Below are 26,335 nucleotides of genomic sequence, written 5' to 3'. Positions count from 1 at the left end.
CTAAGGCTAGCTGGTGTAAACCAGAACAAGACTGGGGAGCAAAAGGGAATGGACTTGATTTCTTCTGGCTCATGACCTGGCTGCAAGCAGAGTAGCCCTTTAGCTCTGTTTTGAAGATTGTGATCCATGGCCTTGCATAGAAAACTATATGTCAACGTCAGTGTCATCCCATGACTCCTCCAAGTATTTCACTTCATTCAACATGGCATCAAGCTGCTACTGTTATTTCAGGATTTAAGAGAATTTTATAAATTACCATTTGATGGTGTATTTTCCTGAATGTTCTAGAAGCTCTTGTGGGTATTTTTCAATTAAAATACTCAGTGGGAACAACAGCAACAAAAGAATAGCTTAAATAAATATAGCTACTCCATTTCTTCTGAACTTCTATGTATACATCTTAATCACTCCCTATCAATCAACAATGTTTTCTGTTCTGTTTCTGAGGTGCACTACTTCTCTTCAAACTATTCAAAAGAAGGGTATTTGGGTTCATGACTGTAAAAAGACTATTTCAGTGCTCAGAGACATTAATTGTGAGGTCAGAATTCAGTGGGGATTTCCCCCTTCATTTTCTGTTATCCAGAATGTTGTATAATGTTTTTGCTAAAGTAAAACTGTAACCAGGCTTAAAAGCTTTTTTTCCTACTAGAACCAAAAATAGGAGCCATGACTGATATAGGATAGAGTTTTGGCTTTTTTGAAAATACGATAGTGTGGGCATTTTCAGAAAAGGCTTTGGAGTTTGTTGCCTCAGGCTCTGTATTTTGATTTTGTCTGCTTGAATCTAGGCTTTACAATGTTGGAAAAGAAACAGGAAGGGGAGAATGGTTAATTAGAAATTCTTACCTTACCTTCTTGTTCCTCTGGAGTGATGACACCTCATATAGTAATAGGGAAAGGTGGATTGCCTTGATAGGATATTAGCAGATCTAGATTCTCTTGTCAGTTCTACCAGCAATATCTGTCCTGCTTCCGGGTAAAAATTATCCAGCCTCAGCTTCACCCTCCCTAGTGTGGAGATGACAGTGATCTTTGCTTGGTTCATTATTGTGCATAAAATGCTGTCATCTTCTTGGTTTGTTATGTTTGCAGTGATTAAGTTGTTTTCTGTTTGGGCAGGTCTTGTTCAATAAGTAATGCTGATTGCAAGTCTCTCTGAACACCTGGAGTACTACTAGAGCAACAGGGTTAAAATAATACATGAGTCCTATGTAGCATATATCAGCTCACTTCTATGGAGCTTTTTCATTTTACTCTAATGAGGATATGGTTCTCATGATTGACTACTACTAGGAATGCAGCATCTGAAACAGTATTTTTGTTCCTTCATAGGAAAGAATTATTTTGTTGCAATGATGAAACAAAATATATGTAAAGTGATGTAAGAAATGTAAACATCTGGGGCATGCTAGATCTCACATATTTCAGCCAAGCTCTCCTCATCTGTTATATAATATCAGAAAGTACTCCACTTGGGCCGTTAGTTATTTTGACATTGCAGTGTCCTACTGCAAGATTTTAGCAAAGATAACAGAACATAAAATTCCAGGTTAAATTTCCCACGTGCTTTGGTTAATGAATATGAAATCAACACTCATAAAACAGTGGAGTTCACTTGTTTAATGAAACAGTAGGGACTGGGTTCATGGTAGAGTTGGCATTAGTCACCTAGAAAGGAGGAAAGAATCTGCTGTTTCAAAGAAAAAGGGTGAATTTCTCTGCCTCAAGTAGCGTATTTCACAACAGAGCAGTCACAACAGAGGAGCAGTCATGGGAACATCTTTTGCTATCATTCACCATCATCAGATAGTGGTTACATCCAGCCCTAAAGCTAGTGACCATGGATAACAGACATTTAGAAACCTTGCAAAGCAAAACAGACTTGTTTTGTAGAACAAAAATGTCTGTGGAAAAATGGGTAAATTCTGGGATAGATATTTATTGTAGATATTGCGTGTTCAAGTCTTTTAATTGATGGTAGTTCAATCAATGCATTCAGTTGAAAACAAGAGTGTTCATAAAATTAGAACTAAACTGTAACTTTTGCTGCTGCTCACATATTTGACAAAGTCCATACACAAGAACAATTCTCCCACCACAAATGAAGTCATAAAATGAACAAAACACTTCTTGAAGTGGAATATTAGGGGAAAGCTACGCGGAGACTAAACTCATAATCTCATAGCAATCACATAATGGGATAGTATCCATGGGGAATAATAGGACTGTCTAGCATGAGCTGAGGGACTCTACAGATGGGGCTGGATTCCTGCTTGGTAAGATGCATTGAACAGTGGAAGAGTATCCAAAGGAAGGACTGAAATAGGTGAGCTGGAAGGAGTCACAGTAAAAGAAGTCTGATGGTCTTTGTGGTTTCAAACTTCTTGTATTGGATAAAAAGATGCGGAAAAGCTAACAGAGCTAGAGAGAAGTATTCTAAAGCAAACATGTGCTGGTTTTGGCTGGGATAGAGTTAATTTCTTCAGAGTAACTGGTATGGGGCTGTGTTTTGGATTTGTGCTGAAAACAGTGTTGATAATGCAGAGATGTTCTCGTTACTGATGAGCAGTGCTTACACAGAGTCAAGGCCTTGACTGCTCCTCATACCACCCCACCAGCGAGCAGGCTGGGGGTGCACAAGAAGTTGGGAGGGGACACAGCTGGGACAGCTGACCCCAACTGACCAAAGGGATATCCCACACCATATGGTGTCATGCTCAGCATATAAAGCTGGGGGAAGAAGAAGGACGGGGGAATGTTTGGAATGATGGCATTTGTCTTCCCAAGTAACTGTTACGCGTGATGGAGCCCTGCTTTCCTGGGGATGGCTGAACACCTGCCTGCTGATGGGAAGTGGTGAGTGAATTCCTTGTTTTGCTTTGCTTACATGCGCATCTTTTGCTTCACCTATTAAACTGTCTTTGTCTCAACGCACAAGTTTTTCTCAGTTTTGCACTTCTGATTCTCTTCCCCATCCCACCATAAGAGGAGTTAGCGAGTGGCTGGGTGGCGCTTCACTGCTGGTTGGAGTTAAACCATGACACATGTTAAAGAAAGAAGGATGGAAGAACCTGAGTGATATTGAAATCTGCAGCAAAATTCACTTTGATTTTCATGAGAAGAGAATCTCAAGTCAGGAGTATTGCCATTTATAACCAGTGCTACATATATCAGAATAAGATGAAAGAACAAGCAACAGAAGTGGTGTGTGAGGGTAAGTTATGGCAATGGGAGTCATCATTAAATGATCATTCACCTTCTATCCTCCTCTAATTTCTTCCACATTAAGTCTTTTCTGCTTCATATTTTGCTCATCTAACAATGAATGCCTTTAATGGCTGCTGTGAGTGACACTGTGACGCAGGGGAAAATAAGCAGCCAAAGAAGAAAAGATAAGAGAAATGGAGACAGAGAAAGAGCATAAAGCCAGCTGTTGAAGCGTAGCTGAAATGGATACAATGCACACACACACAGAGTGAGAGAATAGTTCTGATAGCAGATATAAATCTGTACATTTGGAGTGGGAGGTGACCATAAACCAGCCTGGCTGTGCATATGCTGCAGAACGTTTTATTTCCTTTTTTTAAAATGCCACTTCCTTAGTCTAAATGGAACTGTGCTGGAAACATACAGAAGGCTTCATTTAAAATTATGTTGTTTTTTTTCTCCTGATGGTGTAGGTTATTAAAGTACAATCTCTCTTCTCCCCCCTTTTTTTCAGACATGAGTTTGCATGAGAGAGCAGTACAATGCATTTCCAAATAGTGTTCTTATCTCCACATAATGTTATTATGGGAACTATAATCAAACTAGATGACAGTCCTCCAGACAAAACTTTAGTGTTACAAGCTTTCAAAGCTCCAGGGCAAATTGTTGTTAGTGTGATAGTTAATTAAATGAAAGTTGGATTTTATTGCTTTATATAAACAACTAAGAACAGCTGGAATGCTGTTGGTCCTCTGTGTTTTTTTCCTTTGTGTTTGACAAATATTAATTGAACTCCTTGCCCCATGAAAACTGCAATTTATGGCAATGCGGTCACTACAGAACATCAGGTGGCAGTTGCTCTCTTCTGTTCCTGCCCTTTACCCAGCACCAGGGTAGATGGGCACTTTGGGATAATGCAGGAAGCAGGACATGCTTTTTCTTTCTTTAACTCATGGGGAGAGATCCCCTTTGGGTTTAGGGTTCAGTATAACGGCTGGCGTGCCTGTTTTTCACGAGTTGCACACCGAGTGTTTTTGTGGGCGCAGTACTTTGTGAGTGCGGCGTGAGAACTCCCAGGCGTGGGGGGATTTTCTGGGAGTCCTGCCGTGCCTTTCAGGGGTGCTCTGGGCTGGTCTGCCCTGTCACACCGGGGGCACAGAAGCCCATCCTGGGGTGAAGCCGTGACCCCTCGGACTGCTCCGAGCCGGGGCGGGGGCTGCGGGCGCTGTCCGTGGTGCTGCCAGCACCGGCAGGCAGCATTTTGCCCCGTTGCTGCAAAGTCTCAAGCCTCAACAGTCAGGTTTTCTTGGCAGCCCTCTTCTACGCCAGGGCTAAACTGCATGCAGGACCCTGAGGGTTCATAGTGACCCTGACTCCTGGCTGTTTATGTATGCAGGGAACATTTGTAATACTTAAGTTTCTCCAGGACTCAGCATTCAATCTGCAGATATTTCTGGTAGCTAATTCCCACAGTCTTTTCTAGCTTGGGGCATGTATTGGTATTGCACTTTACATCCCTTTAGGGCTTGTGAGCAGAGGAGAAATGCCAGTTTTTCTGGAGGGGTAGGAGTTGTTGGATCTGATGCATATACAAATCTGCCTTCATACTTTTTGATCCTTCCTTGTAAGAGGAACCTTTCAGCCTTTAGATCAGAGCCATTCACATACCTTTTCCCAGGTTAGTCCTGACTTAGCTATTAAAAAAAGGTAAGCACACTTTACTATGATATTTCAGCACTATTGCCTAAGATCATAGTTATAAACAAAGAAGGAAACTTATAGCTCTGATATTCCTACAGGTTTTGTCCCACTATTTTCCCCTAGTGTTGTATATCCTGTTTACAGGAACTAAGAAGACAGCCACTGTCTCTTACTGTAACAGGATAAGGCTTTATTTCAGTGGTGGTTTTGCAGAATGATCTGCAATACAAATCTTAAAATCTAATTATGTCTGTCCAGACAACTGGGAGATGGTCAGACTTGTTCACCCAGTCCTATTTTTCAGCAAAATTCTGCTTTAGCATGCTCAATCAACAAATTCAACACAAATACCTCTTGAATCATCATAGTATTTAACCTATTTATCCTGTGCTTTTAAAATAAACAAACAAAAAAACCCCAGAAAAAATCCCTCAAAACTGTACACCAAAACGTAACACTAAAAAAATCAGGTCAGCTTCTTTCTTGGCATTAATTCCTGTGTGGGTTTGTCTGGCAAAGGAATCTTAAGAGGACGGGGATATGGGGGAATGAAGCCTGCTTGTATTAAGTCTCTGGGTAGCAATCTTGCAGCATGGCAAGAGCAGAAAAAGAAGAATCAGTGATTGCACTGATTGAAGTGCCTTGGGGCTGAAATGTTTTTACAGAGTGACTCTGCTGACCCTGCCTTTCTCCCTACTTTGTAGATCAGCTGCTCTGAGCAGATGCCAAGATCAGCAACAGTGAAAGTTCATCTGGCAGATATTCAAGTGCTGTTCTAGTTGATCTGCACTGGCACTAGTGCACAAATCTTCCCATTGAAGAACCACAAAGCACTAGAAACATCTTAGGACTTACTCTCAGCTGTGCCCATGTGTGTGGATGTGCATGTATATAAATTTTAATTCTATCTTTTGAACAATATCAATGGGAATACTGTTGAAAACAGTGATAGTGGAGTTATTTTCAAGTAGGAGTGAGTGAAGTCCGAAGTCTAAATTTGTGTTTATGAAGGGTGGAAAGGAACCTCCTGAAGCCCAGGCTCCATCCAAGAAATCATACCACATATGTGTGATAAATAGATGAAGCTTTATGTTAAAAGCAGGTGTTTTATTACCCATAATACATTGATTGTTCCAAAAGCCAGCCATTCCAAGGGGCAATTTGTTGCCTTCCCACTAAGAAGTGCTGCACTTTCCATCCTAAATTTGCCCGTGGTGAATTTGTTCTTTCATTAGTATTGTTCCTTAGCTTAAATACGTATTTACCTGCCCTGGGGTTTACCATCCTCCCCAGTGTTTTTAAAGAATACAGTGCAATTCTGCTCCGGTGAATAGACACTTACAGCAAGAAAATTGTCCAGAATTGTAACAAAGTAGAGGCAAATTCACACTGGAATCTATCACAAAGTAGTAGATTTTCTTTTCCTTGCACTTTCAAATGCACTGCCTGCTCCTTTGTATAGACCTGCAACAGAATTTAGTCCATCCTAAGCCATACAGAAAATGCATATTATCAGGTGACCTTGATCCTGTCTTTTACAAGTTTTTCCTCTGCAATGGTATTAAACTTCATCCCATTCCCCTTGAGCTTTTCAAAGTTTCTCTGTGTAATTGTGCAGTCATCCTCCATATCGTCTCTGGTTCCAAACTTGGTGGTTCTATCAAATTCAGTTGGTGTGGTCTTGTTTTTTGTGCTAACATAATAAAATGGAAAGAGCTACCAAGGCTGGTCAATCCCAAGCAAGGTTCTTGAGGAGCATGAATAGTTGCCAACTTCTGGTCCAACTCCTTCATAAATGTTGCTGTTCTTTGCCTACCTTACAGTTCTGAGGTTATTTCCTCTCGTATAGATGATGGTTTCTCATACGCTACTACATCACCTGTGTTCTGCAAACTCTTAACACGTAGATGGGAGGTTAATTTGACAAAAGCTTCCTTTGGTATCCTGTCTCCTGCCCCCCTCTCTTTCCTTCCTTTATCCTTAAATCTGATCTAACACCTACTGTAAAATTGCTGTCGGACTAAAGGGCCTGCACTTTCTCATGACATCTCTTCCCTTCCTGTTCGTAAGGACAGGTGGCTCATTTGATTTTCTTCAGTCACAGAGTTGTGTTCCCATGCCATAAAGATAGGAAAAGCCCTTACTTCTCACCCAGCAGTTCCATGTGCCAGTTCTTGCAGAACCTGGCAGTGGGGATTAGCTAGCTCCTGACAGTATGAGTTTATTCACCTCTACATTTGGCTTTTATCTTGTTGTGGTAATTGTGATCCAGCACCTTTACTCCCAGGAAATCACTTGTTTTTTTCCTCAGTTTTCACACTGTTATCTTTATTTTAGCACAAGATCTTTGTCATCTAAGGAACCAGTCCACTTTTCTCATCTCACTTTGCTCAGCAGACTAAGAACTCTGTGCATACAGGGAAGAGTAGAGCCCCTAGTCTATATTTAGTGTGCAACTTCAAGCACGTTTTGAGTTAAATTCAAGCCTCTTCATTCAAGTTGTTGAGCTCCTCTTCAGCTTAAATGAATTATTTTAAGCTGAATTCTGAGTTTATCAAAGTTTGTTACCTTGAATTTGAGAAAAGCAGCAAAAACAGCCAAAAAACTCCAAGTCAACCAAACAAAATCCTTATGTGTAAACATGTTTTTTTAGAGTTTAGAGACTGTGATGTCTCAGTCCACAGCAGGGGTGGAAGGGATGTATTTATATGATTAAATGAGAGAAGGAGGGACAGGCTGCCCTGTCTTGAAATTGTTGTGCGATGCACAACCTTGTTTCCTGGCTGGTCAAAAGAAGAATTTGCTAAAGGAACTGCCAGTTCTACTTCATTCAAAATAGGCAAAGCATCTATTTCTATTGCAGGATCTGCAAGAACTATCTGATCTGCTCTGCACAGAACATTCCTGGAAGAATGTGAAAGACTTTTTAAAGGAGTTCTGTGATGCAAAAGTAGTTGTGTTTTACAGAAAAAGACACATATCAAATAAACAAGAATATAGAAAACTAACACCTGAAACTATGAGATGTTAATGACAGAAGAAAATTTTTTGTTCTGTAAAGCCAAGAGAAGAGAAAAGAGAAGAGAAGAGAGAGAAGAGAAGAGAAGAGAAGAGAAGAGAAGAGAAGAGAAGAGAAGAGAAGAGAAGAGAAGAGAAGAGAAGAGAGAAGGCAAGGCCTCCTAGCTTAAGAAGTACTGTTGAGCTTTGCCAGTATAGCTGCTAGGATCAGATCTCATTCCTGGATCATGCTGTTTTGGTCAGGAACTACAGGGATGATTAGATACGCACGTAAGGAACAGCGTTAGTGCTTTAAGAGGTTAACCACTTTCTGAAAGTCACAAAGCAGCTTACAATGTTTGTACTCAAAGTGTCTGTACAGAGTTGGACAGATTAGCATAAGAGATCATGAAAGCTCAGCTGTGAAATGTTTCTGTGAAGTCTTGGTTTGGCTCTAGGTAAAACATTTTTCATTGACTCAAAGAAGACCAGTGTTTCAATAAGACACTGATCAACATTCCTGTGTGTGACACCTTTATACACTTGGAATGTCAAAACAGTTCTAATACGACAGTAATGCAGTTTCTGTGACCTTTTCTCTTTTAATGAGAAAATTCTGTGTGTGAAACAGACATACTCAGTTCAGGAAGGATTTTGTCATCTAGCCTAGGAAATTCTAAACAAGATTAATATTTGCAATTTTAAAAGGAGGAAAGGGGATTTCTTTGGGGTAAAATGCTGAAATACTTTTTCTACTCAAGCCACTATTAAATATTATCTTTACAGGTCTTGGCTGTAGAATACAGTTGAACTAAAGAAATTTTCTGCCTGAAGCCAAAGAAACAGAAAATCACCAACAGAAATAGAGTGGGAGCCTTCAAACAGAAGGTGTACTAGTTACTGGTTTCAGAGGTGAAGAAAATACATTTAAAGGTAAGAGAAAATGCAGGAAGATTGCTTGTTACAGCCTGAAATAAAAGAACCTTTAAGGTTACTTACAGTTTTTGTGACCTGAGCATTAACATGACCTTGAAGGCTACTTTAGATGTTATTGTGTTTGATTTTTACTCTCACATAGCAAAGTATAAACCTTTTTCTCATAGGAATACAAAGAGAATATTTATTGGATCTACTCTGCAGCTGTTGGGAATGAAACAGAAAAATCACTTAGTTAAAAATGTTATTTTCAATTATTATGTGTGCACTACTGTTATCGTGAGGCTTCTTTCCTAGCATAAGCCTTGAGATTCCAGTAGGATGTGGGCAGTATGAAGGCGATATGGTACCTGTTCATTTTTCTATGTCTTTTGGCTTATACTAGAGACGATGCCCAAAACCTACTGAAATCCTACTTCAGTAGGATTTAAATCAGACCATACTTTTCTCCCACAGTAAGTGAAACAACTGCATTTGTGGGTTTTAGGAATTGCTTTTGCAGCTTGCTGCTTATCACCAAATAGCACAGTTGCACTGGGTGATGAAAGCAGTAGGAATCCCCTTTTTCATTGCCTCTTTGTAACCTCTACCCTCGGGTCCCTCCTCTATTCTGGATTTGGGTATGTATAAATAGGTACTATATTCCTCTGGGTTCCATCCAGCTCAGATAGGTGAGATTGGACTCCGAAGTGGGATACATTTCTTTTTTTTGTATGGGTCATGGGTAGGTTACTACATCCATGAAGTGAAGGATGGCATTGCTTGTTCTCCCCTCAGGCTGGAATATAGCCATTTTCCAGTCCATAGCATAACCTAACCATAAATGCAGCGGCACAGAGTCAGCAATTACTATGTTTGAAATGCCCATCATTAGTAGTTGTGGTAGAATGGCTCTGGTCTGAACAAGGGCTACAAAAGATTAACTTCTATTTTAAAACTAGGGAAAGGATTATGACACAAATGAAATCTATTTAAACTTCTGATTTATGTCATATTACATCAAATCAAAAGAAGGATGTGCCCATAGCCTCACAGAAAATAAGGGGTTAATATTCCTTAGAGTAGTCTAAGACGTTAGGACATAAACTGTCCATTGAAGTTGTGTCTAAATCCCCTTGAAAAACCTAGCAATGTTCTCTGCTCTGAAGAATTCAGAAGCTGTTATTTTTTTAGTTTCTCTAGCTGGTATAAATGGACACAGTGGAGTTTCACAGTTTTTTAGCAGCTGAGACCCTGGTCCCAGAAGTAGTTGAAATGGAGGAGAGTTAAGGGAGAATTAGAGCAATAGGCAAGAGCTGGATGGGGATGTCTGCTTAAATGTGTGTTCTCTAAGCACCTATCCTGGTTTTTTTGCTTTCTAATGTCTGAACCAAACAAAACAAGGATAGCCTTTTACAGACCAGTTAGTGCTTGTTTGGTACAGGAAAAGGTTAACAAACCTACAGCAGGAACGAAGAAATACCCCAAATATTTTGGGCAGATGCAATACTAGAAACAGTTTGCTGTAGTTCCCTGCAGGTAAACCCTTACAGCTAAGCTATTTGGATGCTAATATTTCCTTTAAGATCCTCGCATGTGTTTACTTTTAAAGATGTGTAAACCCCTTTGAAAATACTCACAATGGGTGAGCAAACATTGTACTGCCATTAGAAAATAAATTTAAATAAAATAAGATCCTTTGTGCTACAATGCACATTTCTAATCCGAACTTCATTCACCGGGTACGGAGCTGAGTCCCTCTAGTGGCATAAACATTTGTTTGGCTTCAGCATGTCATTAAAATTCTATTTTACAGCCTCATTATAGCAGCAAATTCACAGGTAGCTTTTTTGGACACTCTGGGGACTGTGGCAAAGTGAATCTTGGATTAGATACTGTGCAGGCTAGTGTTAATGAATGTAAATTCGTTTTTAGCTGTGAGGGGCAATTATAGATGCACTGGAAGGAGAAGGGGATTTTTGAAAGGATATTCAAGAACTAATTACTATCAGTAAGAAACACGCAAAGAGCAACGTAATACCCAGGACAGCCAATAGGGATAAAAGCGAATCTGTCATGACCTAGTAGTGAAGACTGTTTAAAAACACTGATCTCCACTTAGCTTGTAAATGCACATCACCCTCTTTCTCACTCATATATTCTCTCTCTCTCTCTCTCTCTCTTTCTGACACACACACACACACACACACACACACGCTCCTGGATTTGCAGAAGACAGACGTCTAGGGCACTTTTTGGCATCCACAGGAAAATCATATGGGATTAAAAAACCACAGCAGTAAGTACTCACTGCATTAAATGTTTATTAAGTGGCATGCAGTCAAAACCTAGATTTAATAGTAAATATAGGAGAACGTTAATAGCATTTGGTTGTATTTGATTTTTCTTAGGAACTGCTGAAAGCTGACTCTCGAGGATTACAACTTCACCTTTTGCTTTTATGGAAGCTTGTTTACTGTCCCTGTGGTAACCTCTGGACAGCCAGTAACCCATTCATTACCCACGCTGATTGAGTGCGGGAGTAGCGCAGTGGTAATTATTTCACTCAGCTGACAGCAGACGACAAAAGGAAGGAAATGATGAATTCGGACAATTTAACCTCCCAAAGCTTCCTCTCTGTGATTCACAGCAACACCAGCAACTTATTCTCAGGGCTCCAGTTTGTTCAGTCCTTCAAGCCACTCATCATCCCCTGCTACTCGCTAGTGGTTTTTATTGGTGTCATCGGGAATTACCTTCTCATTTATGTTATCTGCAAGACAAAAAAAATGCACAATGTCACCAACTTTCTGGTAGGCAATCTGGCTTTCTCAGACATGCTCATGTGTGCAACCTGTGTGCCCCTGACACTCGCGTATGCCTTTGAGCCCAGAGGATGGGTGTACGGGCGTTTCATGTGCTACTTTGTTTTCCTGATGCAACCCGTCACTGTGTTTGTGTCTGTCTTTACCTTGACTGTCATAGCTGTCGACAGGTATTATGCCATGGTGTACCCATTCCGCAGGAGGCTCACAATCCCTATTTGTGCTTATATCCTGGCTGCTATTTGGCTGCTGAGCTGCACCTTGGCTGCCCCAGCCTTGGTCCACACTTACCACGCGGAGTTCCCAGAACTGGACTTCTCCATCTGCGAGGAGTTTTGGTTCCACATGAAAAGAGATCGCTTGGCTTACGCCTACAGCACCCTCATCATCACCTATGTACTGCCTTTGGCTGTCATCTCCCTGTCCTACCTGAGAATCTCTGTCAAGCTGAAAAACCGTGTGGTCCCAGGCAACGTCACCCAGGGCCAAGCTGAGTGGGACCGAGCAAGAAGGAGAAAGACTTTTCGCTTGCTAGTCTTAGTGGTGGCAGCCTTTGGAGTCTGTTGGTTGCCTCTGCACATCTTCAATGTGATAAAGGACATAGATATCAGCTTGATTGACAAGCAATACTTCAATGTCATCCAGCTGCTGTGCCACTGGTTTGCCATGATGTCTGCTTGTACCAACGCCTTCCTCTATGCCTGGCTCCACGACAGCTTCAGAGGGGAGCTGAAGAAAATGTTTGCCTGGAGAAAGAAGAAAATTGGACCCACTACAAACTGCATTATGGCCAGTGTGGTGCTGTAAATGAGAGCCGGTGGGAGTGCACTTCCTTCATAAGGTAAAACTGTAAGTCATTTCCATTTTGTTTTAATCAGTCCTGGTTCCTGACATGTGTCCTCAGGGCTCAATTATAACAACACAAGTCCAATGTGTATCTTCCCCAGTACCTCCACTCCTATTGGAAAAGGAGAAGCAGACATCACATCCCAAAAATGTCTTTACCTCTTTGGCAGGCGTTAGAGGCCAAGGAGATGTTAGCACAATAAGATACCCACCCTTATGTAAACTACAGGGATCCCTCCTATCTGTTTTAGATATTACTGGCAGTACAGACATGGGATTTGGGGACAGGGAGAAGCAAGGATGAATACGAGACCTAAATATCTCAGTGAGGAAGTGCTTTGGCTTGGGTAAAAATGAAATCTACATATCTACCCAGAGTCCAGTCCTTAGCACAGGATCCAGGGTGGAGGACTAATAATGTTCCTGTAGTCCTCTTGGGTTAGGGCCATGCTGAAGAGTAGCCTAAGGCTCTCCTAAATGCCCTTCCTGAGCAGCTGTCTCAGCTGTGGTCAGGAAACCAGGTTGGCAGGAGCTGCTCAGAGCCTCCCTCCGCCAGCTGAGCTGTGCTGGCAGCAGCAGCGTGCAGGGGCCTCCCCACTCCCAAGGTGCGAGTGGTGTGCGGGGCGATGGCATCAGCTCACTCACACACCCCCCAAGCGCCTCCATACAAGACGACTGGCTTGCTTGTGTGCCCGTGGCCCTTGGCGGGGTGTGCTGTGTCTGCCCTGCATGGTTCCCTCCCTCACCGCCTTTTTCTCCTTGCCACCAGCCGAGTGGATGGAATAGCAGCCTTTGCAGCAGGGCTGCTCACTTACCTGCCACGGCCAACCGCATTGGGCAGGAATCTGTGCTTTATGCTTTTTGAACCCAGCATCGTCATGCGATCCCAAACCTTCTGTGTCTTGTGAACCTGCAGCACAGCATGTAGCAAGGCGAGATGCAGTATTGTGAGAGGGGGAAATAAAACCAGAGTGATGTTATTTCTGGGAAGTACAACTGCGACGCGGAGTGACTGACAGCCTGTTTGCAAAGTCACCTGGTGGATTTGCTGATGCTGCCATCGAGGTTGGACAGACTGGAAACATAATGTGTGGTGGAAACACATCCATGTAGACCATGTAGGGGGACGTTAAGACATAGCACCACTTTACTGACATTGAATTGTGCTCCTGCCATTGTCTCTTGTAACCCCAATTTGCTGACCCTGCTGCAAGGTGGCTGCGGTCCCAGCCAGAGGAGTGGATGTCAGCGTAGCCTTGTCAGTGCCGAGAAGTTTTCTGCTCATTCTTTGAGGAAATGATTTTGATGCGTGGCAATGCTGCCATCAGCTTTGATCTCCAGAGACAGCCAGAGACTTTGATATTGTCCTCAGGAGCACTTCTGGAGGTGTCTGTTAAGAGACAGTGGGTGGAAGGGGCTGTTGACATTGAGCCGTGTATGAATGTTGCGTGACCAGTCAAAGAAAGACCTGTCAAATGGAGCGGAGTGGCAGGTGCTCTCCTTTGAAGGAGTCTTTTGGGAAGAAACAATTTCCTTTGACATTCACCTTTCAATCAGATGAGGGAGTTAGAAGCTATAATCAACCTAATGGTTTCTAGTTTCTTCCCTCCTCTGTCTGAACTGAAAATATCTGAGATAATAGATAAGCATAAAAGAAAAAGTTCTGAAACCAGACATTGCTTCTGAAGAGGTTTCTTCCAGCCTGCTCAGCCAGAATGTGGGATAGCACAAGGAATTGTCTGATACTGAGCTGAGATCAGCTGAAGAAGCAGCACAGCCCAGGGGCAGTTTTGGCCATGGTCAGCAAGGGCATCTATCCAACCACAACTGCACATGGCCAGAAATGTATGCGCCGCGAGGCAATGCAAACAGATGAGAGGGGAGAGGGAAGAAAGAGAGACTTCTCTAATTTGTAAATGTACTCCTACTGTGAATATCATTTCACTCATCAGCATTCAGTAAGCTTAATCTGGTTAAAAAAACACACAGATGCACATGCACACACTGGGAAAAGCATTGGAAAAACATTTGAAATCCCTTTTCACAAATTTCCCTAGAATTTCAAGCTATTCTACTGCTAGTAATGAGGAACTGGATATTAGAAGCTGACTACAGAGACATTGACTCGAGGAGGTCCTTTTAAAGCAGGCATTACTTGTGTTCACTCTGTGATTAAGTGTATCATCTGCCTTGCTTACGTTGATTTAAAGATTTGAATGACCTGTTAAAGCATGTTTTGCTTTTGCTGAATTTTAGGAAATTGTTCTTCCTTCAAGCTCAATACAGCAAGATACTGGAATAAATGGTGATTTTGAGAAGGCGAAAAAAACTTTTCCAAACCAACCAACCAAATTTTATAAGCTTTTGTTTCAGGGCTCTTTTGAAGAGAGCAGAGAGTAGGACATCAGCAGAGCACTGAAACAACACTGCAAAAAGCAGCTTTAAATAACAACAAAATCCTGATTTTCAGATATTTTTTTCTTCTATGGAATTATGTTACTTCAAGCTGTTAATTTGTCAGTTTGTAAAGGTTAATTAGCATTGAGATGGCCCATAATGTTTACAACCTCACGCACTAAACACAGACAGCACTGTAATCCAGAGTGATGCAAAGCCCAGCGGAGTAACTGGGAAGACTCTTGTTAACCACAGCAGGCCTGGGATCATTTCCTTCTTACACATCGTGTTTTTACCCTCATTTGCCAGCACTGCAGTTTGGCTTATTAACGTTCTCTTGAATGTTAGTGGCTGCAGATCGCTGCTGCAGAGAGCTGCACGAAGCAAACAAGTGGCATTTCTCTCTCTATTTTTTTCTTTTTTCCTTGAGACAGAAATGAAGGGCTGTTCTGTGCATATATTTGCCACAGTGAAGGATGCACTGCGAACATCTCGCTATCAGCGGTCTCTGGAGCTGCTGTTACTGCAGTGCCAAGGTCTGTCAACTCAAGAAGGTCTTCAGGAGTGCCCAGCACAGTGAGCATCTTTGTTTAAGTGCTGGTTTAACCTGTACCTGCCTTGAAACTGTCAGGACTTGCATTTGCACCAGAAAGCTCAGAGCCTGCCGCTTGCTTCAGACCCTTCTCGGGACTAGGTTTTGCAGATGAACCCTGAAATGACCTGCGTTCCCCCGCGTGGGCTCCTGAAGCTCTCCTCTCTCCTTAGCAGCCCCCTTGGCCCATCTCAGTGGTCTTGCCAGGCCATTTTTATGGGCTTTCCCTGCACGGTGCACAAAGGAGTCCAGCTCCGAGCAGGAAGGCTGGGGGTCCCACAGGCTGGCAGGGACCAAGGCATAGCCATAATTGCTCAGCCCCATCTCTGAATTGAGCCCCAAGAATCTCTGCTCAATGTAATTATTGTTTTCTCTGATATCCTGAGTAATAAACAATAATAAGATTTAGAGGCATGTTGGTGCCCTTCTTTAATCCAGTTATGCAAATAATTATATTAAAAGCTGTCATGTGAAACGCATTTGCTCATCTCCACCCCTCTTTGGGGAACTGCTGTGGTTCTCTGAGGGACCAGGGCTTATCACTACAGTGTTTTTGGCAGTATAGTTTTTAATTACAATTTAAGAAATCATTGCATGCTTTCATTCTATAAAGTAGCCTGGTTTAAAACTTGGTGAACCTATTGACTTTCCCTGTAAGGGTTTTAGTTTTTTCTTGCTTACATTCGAATCCAAGGGCAGCTGCTCTGCAGGGATGGAGCAGGGTTTGCATCTGAGCTGAGGTATGGCAGAATGCTGTTTGCTCCTCATCTGCTGGGATTTCATTCCAGTTGTTTACATGTACCAAGAGACTTTGAGCAGGTAGAGACCCAGGTGCTCTGCATTTTACAGCAGCAAATACATGCTATTTATGATGGCTCCTCAGACTGTTCCTAAATGGTAAACACTACCAGATGTACTATGGGGTTTGTATACATGCCCTGGGGTGGTGTTTTCTGGTAGATATCAAATGCATTAACCAGCAAGTGGGTGATCAGAGCATGGTGAGTCTTGGGCTTTGGAAATGGAGGGCCCACTTAGAACCACACTTACTCATTGTAAAAATCATCTGGGAGATTTCACTGGGGCCAAGCCTCTACAGCTCAGAAGGCCCTGCATGTCTTAAATGTGGAGATTAATATGGATACGGGAGGAGATGATGGGGAGAGGCAGGGGAGGGTGAGATGTCTTCACTTCAAGTGAAGAGCACGGAATCGCAGCTTCACAATTTGAAGCTATTCTGCATAGCTACTGGAGGGACTCACAGAGCATGGTTCTAGCAGATACACTGTAATTCCAACGTTTATAGACGCAAAAATGCTTGTTCAAACATCAGCTATTCCCTATGGTCAAACGTGGGATTGGTATTAAAAGGCAATGCACTTATGAAACACAAAAAAGTAAATCAGTATTTGATCAGGAATTAAAAAACAGATTAGACAGTGAACAAAGCTCACTAAATCTGAAATCAGGCAGCCAAAGCAAAACAGCAGTTAATCAAACCTCAGCTAGGGTCAGGTAGAGTTGGTCTCTGCCCCACCTTGAAAATGGCAGTTTATCAGGGATGGGCAAAAGCAGATCCTGCCATAAGGCCATTACTCACAGGATCATGGTAAATGCTTCCCAGATGATAAATAGACTGGGAAAAGCTGGTATTCTTCATACCAGCTGAACAACAGATGCTCTGTACAGTTTTGAGTGAATCTTGCTTGTTGAGGTGTCAATGGTGAGTTATAATTAGATGGCAAAGATTATGTGGGGTACAGATACAAGCTGAAAATGGTACACCTGCAGCTGGGAAAAAAAAATGGCAAATTGGACAGAACTGTACAATACATCCATCAACCTGCCCCCCAGAGGAGAAGAGGGCAGGGAGAGAAACAACATGCTGATGGTAAAGCCACTGCTGGTTTTGCCACTTCTGCATGAAGAAATATAATACAAATTTTTACTGCCAGCCCTCCCCTCTCACTGCCCACTATCTTTTTCTTTCCTCTCCTGCTTCCTCTGAAGAAAATGGTCTCCAAGGGTCAAAGCAAAGGTTTCTGCTTCATAGAAAGCATACAGAAATCAGGGTGCTTTCTAAAGCGGAGATCACCCTCTTCTCTCTTTAACTTCTTTCTGCAAGCAGAAATAACCAGTTGTGCCTGACACACAGCCTCTGTGTGCAACCATTTGCCATGCAGATCTGCAGCTGGCAGGAGCAAACCTGGCCTCTCTGCCGCTTGGAGAACTGGCTTTTGTGGTTGCATCAAGTAAATACCTCTCCCCGTACTCAGTGACCTCACTCTGGATCAAAACGATCGCTAACTCTGGTCTTTTGTACCCAGTTTCCTTCCACATCAAGAGTTTACTTTACTGAAAGCCCCAGAGAGCAACTGCAGGCACATCAAAGGCACCCTGCCCATATTAATGGGATCTTTCCTTCAGAAATCATTATCATACTGCCTGTTCCAAGAGCAGGTTTCAAGTACATTCTTACCATGTATCGATATAAACAGATGGGACAGGCTTTCTCCAGGCTGATTTCAACCAAATTTTGTATACGTTTCTCTGCTCCCTGCCCTCCCCCAGACTTCTGAAACCATTGATCAACTAGTCAGTAGAATCGGGAGCCTCAAGGGTGTTGAAATCCTAGTAGCTATCTGAAATTATGAAGAATACTAGCATTTTCTTGGTGCTCCCCAGGGAGGGAAAAGACATCTAAGTGCTCTCTCCTTTAGGGACCCACCCAGGATTATACAGGGGATGGTGTAAACGGTTCAGAACTAGTTAAGATATGGCCAGGCTGCCTCCCCACAGGGCAAAAAGTGAGAGGTTAAGGACATGAAGATCAAATATATGTCACTGGGCATTATCTTCCTTTAGGATCTAAAAGCTACCCTCTTTGCCAAGAAGCTGACAGGATTGACTTTCTTGCCTGTTGTTGTTTACTTTCCCTTTCTACAGCCTGCTTTGTCAAACTAAGTTAATGAAGCTGGTAATTGATATCAATAATAAAACATGCACTCAGGAACTCCCTGCTTTGTGTCTCCAGGCCGTTGGAAATCAATTTGGGATCACTGCTATCTAGTTGCAGTTGACTGGGCTCTCTGTTCTTTGCATCTTGTTTATGTTAATTATCACCATTACATTGTAATTTCCTTGTGTTTTTTTCTCTGCAGGGAACATACCAAAGGAGATGATGGCTTTAATCCTTACATCTACATTTCCTACAATTCCTACATTTCCATTATGTGCTGGAGATGTTTCTTCAGCAGCTAGCAGGGCTGCAAAGAGAAGCGTGCTGCTTTCCAGCATAGCAACGAGATCTGCACAGCTCTTGGTTTCCAGCTAACACGCTGGAAGGGCAGTCCAGGGCTCACAGCAGCAGGAGGGGTTTTAGTGCTGTGCTCTGTGAGAGCCTGGTGATGTGTGTGGTGCTGAGGATCGCTGTTATGCAGCTCAGGATCCCCCCAGCAACGTCACCAACAAAGTGATGTGCTTAGCTGGAGGCAGCTGGTGCTCCTGTGAGGCCGGGCAGCACAAGGCATTGTTGCTCTGTCTATGGTTTCTCAGCCACAGGGAGTTGTGTTCAGTTACTCTATCACATCCATGACAAGACAGGCCAACGCTCTCATGAGAATGCGACAGCCAAACAACATGGTAGCTGTGACGCACTGTCACAGGTTGCCATCAGTCATAGCTCAAGTTTGTGTGACCAGCTGCATTTGGGAGTGGGAAGGCAAAGCAATGGACTGTATTGGAAAACAATCCTGTCTTGGGCTTGTGAAGGCAGGTCAAGAAAGAAGGAAAGAAAAAAAGATCGAGCAAACAGTAACCATCCAAAGGCTAAGTCTATAACCACCAGAGACTGTGTTTCTATACGAATGTAGGAGTTACCCAAGCCTTCTTGGGAGTGTGGTCCCTCACTCGCAGCGTGCCAGTTCAGTGTATCGGCTTTATTGCACCTTTCCTCCCACCCCTCAGCCATACCGTGAACTTGAATAGGGGCAAGCCAGGTGTATGCATGAACCATTCGTGTGAGGTCCGTGTATGCAGAGCCATTAGTGTATAGTCCAGAGACAGATGAGTTGAGGGCAGATGGACTTGTAAAAGGGGGTTTTAATAAAAATAATTGAAAGGTTGGGGATGGGGTTCTGAGGCAAGTGTTCAACCAACCCACTCCTCAGCAACTGGATGCAACTCTGGAGGAAGTAAGATGAAAATAAGCCAAATATCACTTGCAAGAGTTATCTATGAACTACATCACCATTTAGAAATTACTTTCTGAGTCACTATATACAAAGTATTTCAAATCGTTAAGAAGACAAAACCTTCAACACCCAGCTTTGGAATGATTTCCCCTCAATTACTGGATCCTTTTAAAATTCCACATCTGTTATTAATATGCATAACTTAAATTTAAAAATAAATTTGAAGCCATCTGAAGCACTAGACACAGCATATGGCAGACCTGTTTAATCTTAACAAGTCAATGTATTATCATTGTAAATAACTTCTTCATTAAAACATGTATTCATGTCTGTTGTATTAAATAATGTTTATTTGTAAAAGCCTTTTGTTCCACCCATGCAATTGTCAGTTGTCACAGCTAATTCTGAATTGTTTTGATAGTACCTCCTCTTGGAAAATTGCTACAGTCTGAGCATAGACGAAGTGCAAATCATTACCGGTCAAAGTTCTAACAACTTTGAAAAAGTGCAGGGAAGATTTTGAAGGTCTATGTTTTGCTGTACTTACAAAAAGGTGAGGTTCTTTATTTTTAAGGCATGGTGGAAAGCACTGTTTCAAACCCTTCTCATCCCCAAAAAGTTGCATACAGGGTCTGACAAGATCTGCATGCTTTCATAGTTCATAACATTCTTCCCTTATTGCTACATGAAGAAATACATTTTCCCATGAAACAGTTTAAAATGGCACTACACACCTGTAAATGCTGCTCACTAGGGGTGGGGTGAGGACATAAAAGACAGGTCAAACTTCAGAAGTGGGGACTAAAAGCCAAACTGCCCAGACCCTGAAGTTATTGAATTATTGGATAAAGGCAACTGTGCATTGGAAAGTTGTCTTTCAATCATTTACTGAGAAGATTTACTTCCTCCCCCCACATATTTTAAGGAATGTTGCCTGAATTTCAGGGTTTAAAATCACATCTTCACTTTGCATCCTCAGTGGTGGCTGTCAGCTAGTTCAGCTCCGACAGCAGCTTATTCTGTACATTAGCATTCAACATTTTGGGTCAAACCTTCTCCCAGTGCATCGTACAATCTGCCTGGGATGCTGTCAATGTTCCTACGTATTGACCCAGTCTTACAAGTTTAAATCTGACTTGTGGATTTAGTCCAGATCTGCTTTCCAAGGACTTAAACAGAAGCAGTAAAGTAACCAGCAGCCCTAGGCTAAATATCTTTTCCATACATGTGAAATTTATTATCAAGCAAAAACCAACCAAGCAACACCAAAACCCCAACATGGTAAAGGAATGGATTAACATAAAAAAAGAAATAGTTCTTAATATGCCTTGATTCCTGGGGATTATGTCACTTTTAAGAGGGGTAGAAGACATTTGAATGTTTGTCCACCATTGAAGAAGGTATGTGCATGTGAAATATTTGGTAGCTTTCTACACTATTATGGGTTTGCTGAGTGACCAGAAAAGCACAGAAGATTTGAGGGGGAGAGGAAAATGCACAGGATTTTTAGTGCTAAAATAAATTATCTGGACAAGCTGAATCTGCAATATGATGTTCAACAAACACAGCCTAATTTACAGTGCTAGCTCTGCTGGAAATGGAGATAATTAGGCAAGCACTTTCACTTCCAGCTCTAACATGAGGTATTTGAAAACAAAGTTGGAAGGTGGGTTGGGGGAAGGCCAGACTGGTACAAGAATAGCCTGAAAATTTTTGACCGCAGTGAATAGAGACTAAATGGAGAGTGTACAGCTTTCTAAATCTGAAGCTATTCACATTCAAATATTGAGACTGGAAGAGATGGATAAAAGTGATGTAGAGCTACACTAAGTTTTGCGATTCACCTATTTAAAAATAGTTGCAAGAATAGCAAGCCCTACAGATTACCCTAAATTGCAGATGTTTGAAACATGGATCTGCAGTTTGATTTCACCTTGTATTGCAGGAAGTCTAACCTTTGAGTAGAGACAACTGTCTCTGTATTGTTTCTTCTTAGATGGAAACCAGAGACTTAACCAAGCCACTATGATTTTCTGCTGTAAATAAATTCCAAAATTAGCTTTGAGATGTATCTCTACAAGATTTTAATTTAACATTCACAGCATAACCGGAGGATAGAAAACAGCAAGTCATGTAAGTAGAAACTCTTGCTAATGCCCCATTTCCAGTCACTAAACATTTTTAAAACCAGAAGAAATGACAGAGGACTAGTGGAAACTTTGAAGTACTCCTTTCATAGCTAGAGGTGTTTTCTATGAAAGCACAACCCTTGTGACCTGGAGTTTATGCCTTCTGCGTTTGGTCTAGGCAGCCTCAGAACACTGATGTTTCTAGGGAGATCAATACTCTTAGAAAATATTCTATCCTGTGAGCTGGATACTGCCGCTTTTAATCGCCATGACATGTTTCAGTAACTGCTGAAACACAACAAGGAAGACATTACTTACAACAAAATATGGCAGAGCCTAGCTAGGCAGAAGCATGCTAATTTCTTTTATTAATGGTTAAGAATCCAATGGACAGCTATTATCCACCGAATCTCAACCCTGCATGTATATTGCCCAATAAGCGCTAATTAGCCATTTGAGAATCCACCAGAGAGTAATAGCCTTGTTTAGTTCAGAATAAGCAGCAGTGGGGATAAGCTGTCACTGAAAGCTGTATCACATCTGAAAAGCAGTGAGAAGCCTAAATGGAACCTATAATATCTCTGTGATTCAGAGCACTTAAGCACTGTGATATGTCTGGTTTTAAATATCTCCTTCTTCTGAACTATATTTGGACAAACTGCCTGAACAGAAAAGGAGCAAATACAAGTTGCTCTTCAATGATCATATGGAGTACCACCAGCTGCAGTCACACTTGGACTGCTCTCAGGTACCTGAGAGACTTACTACCACCTTCATCAATATCAGCAGTAGTCTTGATTTCATATTCAAGAGAACAGGAGTTTTACAAGGGGTCCTTACCTTTCCCTTCTCCTCCTCTACGCTAGTATAAGGGAAATACAAGTGAGCTTCCAACCTATTAGTTTCCTGTTTTATAATACTCCTGACAATCAGAAGCTCTCAGGATGCAGCAATGCCCCCCTCCATGCACATTGTTCAGGTTCTAATATACAGAAGAGCTCAAGATCTGAGATATCTCCTCCTAAGAGCTATGGCAGGTAAAGGATTGGAGTCCATGAGGCACAAACCATGAAACATAGCAAAGTATACATAATTGTCATCCTAATCCAGACCTGAAACAAGAACTCCGAATCAGAGCTAGTCAGTGTATCAAGTACCATCTTTTCATAAGAAACTAATATAAACTTCCCTTCAACATTCAGCATTAATACATTTAATAAAATGGCTAGATCTTTACTCACCGAAGTATCTTCATAAGTTATTGTTTCACTGGAACCTGTAAACCAACTGTTTTCTCAATAATTCTTTCTAAATTAGAGAAACAAATCCTGTTTTCCTAACCCCCTGGCAAACCTTACATCCTCTTTCCTAGGAGAACTAATCTCAAAGAACATGGTATCCTCCCACCACCATCAGCTGATCCTCCAACACCTGCCCCAGCCCAGCAGGCAGAACCTTTAAATAGGGCACACAGAGACCCCATGTAAAACACTGGCAGTATTGCTGGAGGCTGGGTTGGATGGGAGTGATTTATAGATAGTTCTAGCTTACTAAACAACAAGTTTTACAGGCTTGTATTATTAGTAGATACTATTACATGAAGTGAGGTAGAACCCACATATGCAAGAGGGTGATTAGTATAACTATCTGATACTAATAGAGAAGCCTATTAAAATAGAAAAAAAAAACCCCTCCTAATCTGTTAAGTAAATAAATACTGAAGAGAATGAATTAAAACTTATTAAAAAGATTTGGTGGGGCATGAAGGAATTGCGGTTCCACTTAATCTTAGACCTCCTGATTCTACGGGAGTACTAAAATGCTGTCCCCAAGTTGTTATATTCTTTCTAAGAAACTTTATCTTCTGATTTTAATCGCTGTCTATTCTTACAGAAAATACTGATAGCCCATCTTTTCGGTGCCTGCTGATCCTGGGGCTGTCTGGAGGAAGGGGGAGAATGGATTAACATGATCAGTACAAAGCTAGACTTGTTCCTACTTAAAACTGGCTTTTGCTCTAGAGTCTGTGCCAGCAATAAGCAAGAGCTCAGTTTAATCCCATGCTAACATTAGGTGTTAGCTTCCTTTTTAACCAGTACAGTAAATATAAGACCAAGGCTCTCGGTGGCAAGCAACAGTAGGACATAGCTGGTGAGCAGCAAAACCCCAGTGACTAGTGGGCACCAGCTCTCTCTGCACAGTCTCTGCTCTGCAGTACCGTTCCGCATTCACTGGTCACCCACGCGGGGTTTTGTGTAGTGCCAGCGGGCTGTGGAGTGTGTGTCTGTTCATACAGCTATTCTCGCTATTCGGGGAACTGAAAATCTAACTGGCTCGATTAAACATCAAGCACCCTGTTTTGCTGGTTACTGGAGCCTGCTGGCCTGCTCTGAGCTGTGTTCTCGGTGGTACCTTTTTGTCCAAGAATGGTGTGAGCTGCTTTGCCTACTCATTGTCAGTCAGCAAGGGCCGAGCCTCCGCTGCCAGCGACCAGCCTTACTCCGAGGAGGCCTGCTACCACCATAACGTGCCATCTCTCCTCCCAGCACAATCCCATGCTTGATACCAGGGGAGACAAGTTATCCCCCGCAGCAGTGGGGTTTGTAGATACTTGGCCTTTCATGGTCTCTTAGCAAGGCACCAGAGGTCTCCAGGAAGGTGGAGAAACAATCGTCTCAGTCAGGGCTATTGAGGCAGCATTTACTTACAAAAATAAAAAAAGACTTTTCTGTCTGGTTTCCTTTACCTTGGGAGATGGGCAGAGATGTGACAACATATTCCCTGTGCATCCAGACTTTGTGATGGTCTTTTTTACAGACCATCCCTGCAAACCAGGGCTGACACAGTGTTGAATTCCAGCTTTTAGCCCTTCACCTGTGCAAGGTGAATTCCTAGGGATGCCTTACTCTGGAATACTGTGCTGGGGCATGAGCCTCTTCGTGGACTTCAGATTTCATCCTCACTGTTTTATCAACCCATTTTTTTGTTCCAAATGGGTCTCTTGCTCCTATTGATATTATCTCATCTATTTCCTCTTTCATTAGCTACTTAAAATTGACAATTGGAAGACCACCTTAACTTCAGACTATGTAGTATGTCTTCTGTTTGTAAATCTTTTCAACTTGTGTAAAAAGCTGCAGGGTAACAGGCTCCCGATGCTGCACAAGCTGGCACGCAGCCTCCCATCCTTATGCCTGTGAACTGTCTGAGCAAGAGGACAAATCAATACTAATTAATGGTCCCCTGGAAAGTAAATGATTGTTCACAGTGTGCAATGTAGCAAGGAATCCTGTAGGCTGTTTTTGCCTTTGATTTAGCACATCATATAAACAAGGGTTTATACATGTAGCCTGAAACCTAGAATCTGTTGCTGATAAAGGTCACAGCTTCTGTTGAGATAAAAGGAGCCTGCAAACCTGGGAGAACAGCTGGGGATTTTTACTTCCATGGATACAGCAGATCAGAGTGACCATTTCAGCTGTCTTGTTGCTAATTTACAGCAGCTCCTGAGGATCAGAACATACAGAAAAATATTCAAGGGCTCAAGTATTTACTTTCATGGAGTATATACATCAATGTCCCATTTCCTGCAGGAAGAATGTATTTCTGATAGTCTGCCTTTCTGTTTAGCAAGCAGAGCTAGAACAAGATAGCTAGAATAAGAGAATTTTATTAATAATTATTAATGTTCTTATTAATAAGAAAAACATTAAAAATCAGAAATGTTGGCTAGTGAAGGTTGCCTCTCACAAGCCATGGCAAAAAGTTCTGGTTTCTTATTCCTGTGCTGAAAGGTTCATGAAAGTGCCACATCAATTGATACTGCATTGGCTTCATGTGCAACTCACAGGGAAGGTTCACTAGTGGCCGGTTGTAGGAAAAGGTTATTTAAAATGTGTCGGGCCTTTTAATTACAGACGGTCACCTAGCAATTTCAGCTTTTGGGAAATGAGTTAGTACCATTAGCGGAGGAAGGTTCTTCCTTTATTGCAGTCCCTTCCAGCAACGTTTGTTCTCACAGAACATGAGCAATTTTGTTTAATTGCTGTGTGAGAGTACATGATGTTAGGAAATGGATCATCATATACTGGCTCAAACATATGTTTGAGTGTTGTGCTGCATGAATGTCACCTCATTATAAGCATACATCATGAGTCTTGTTCAGAAAACAGCATCCTGGGTTGCAGTGATGATTACCTTCATTTTGTAGCACCATAGGAAAACATTGGCTCATGTTCTGCTCATGATTTCCTATAATCTTGGATCCCTGCAGGTTCTATTTATACTCCATCTCTTATTTGTGCAGTTAATCACTCCTGGCAAATGCACATCCTTCTGCTTGGTCCTGTAAGGTTTCATCCAGTGTTTTCATATCGTTTCTCCAACTTGCCTAGCTGACTAGTTTCTGGTGCTGTCTTTAACATACCTGCATCTCCTCCTACCTCAGTGTTTTCTAGAGCTTTAAAAGTACAACTCCCTATTGCATCTACCAGGTCATTAATAAAAACATTTTGAATACAGCCAACTCCA

General features: G+C 42.0%; 1 protein-coding gene across 1 annotated transcript; it reads left to right on the top strand.

Annotated features, from left to right (window-relative positions):
- The first annotated feature begins 11,405 nt into the window (after positions 1 to 11,405).
- PRLHR (prolactin releasing hormone receptor) lies at positions 11,406 to 12,455 on the top strand. The gene has a single exon (XM_068400138.1). The coding sequence runs from the start codon at positions 11,421 to 11,423 to the stop codon at positions 12,453 to 12,455; it is 1,035 nt and encodes a 344-aa protein (XP_068256239.1). The 5' UTR covers positions 11,406 to 11,420.
- The last annotated feature ends 13,880 nt before the right edge of the window (positions 12,456 to 26,335 follow it).

Source organism: Nyctibius grandis, chromosome 4 (genome assembly GCF_013368605.1).
Source record: "Nyctibius grandis isolate bNycGra1 chromosome 4, bNycGra1.pri, whole genome shotgun sequence".
NCBI lineage: Eukaryota > Metazoa > Chordata > Aves > Nyctibiiformes > Nyctibiidae > Nyctibius > Nyctibius grandis.
This window is presented reverse-complemented; position numbering and strand designations above follow the sequence as displayed.

Coding starts and splice junctions, on each gene's coding strand:
- PRLHR (XM_068400138.1), top strand. CDS start 11,421: ATGATGAATTCGGACAATTTAACCTCCCAAAGCTTCCTCTCTGTGATT.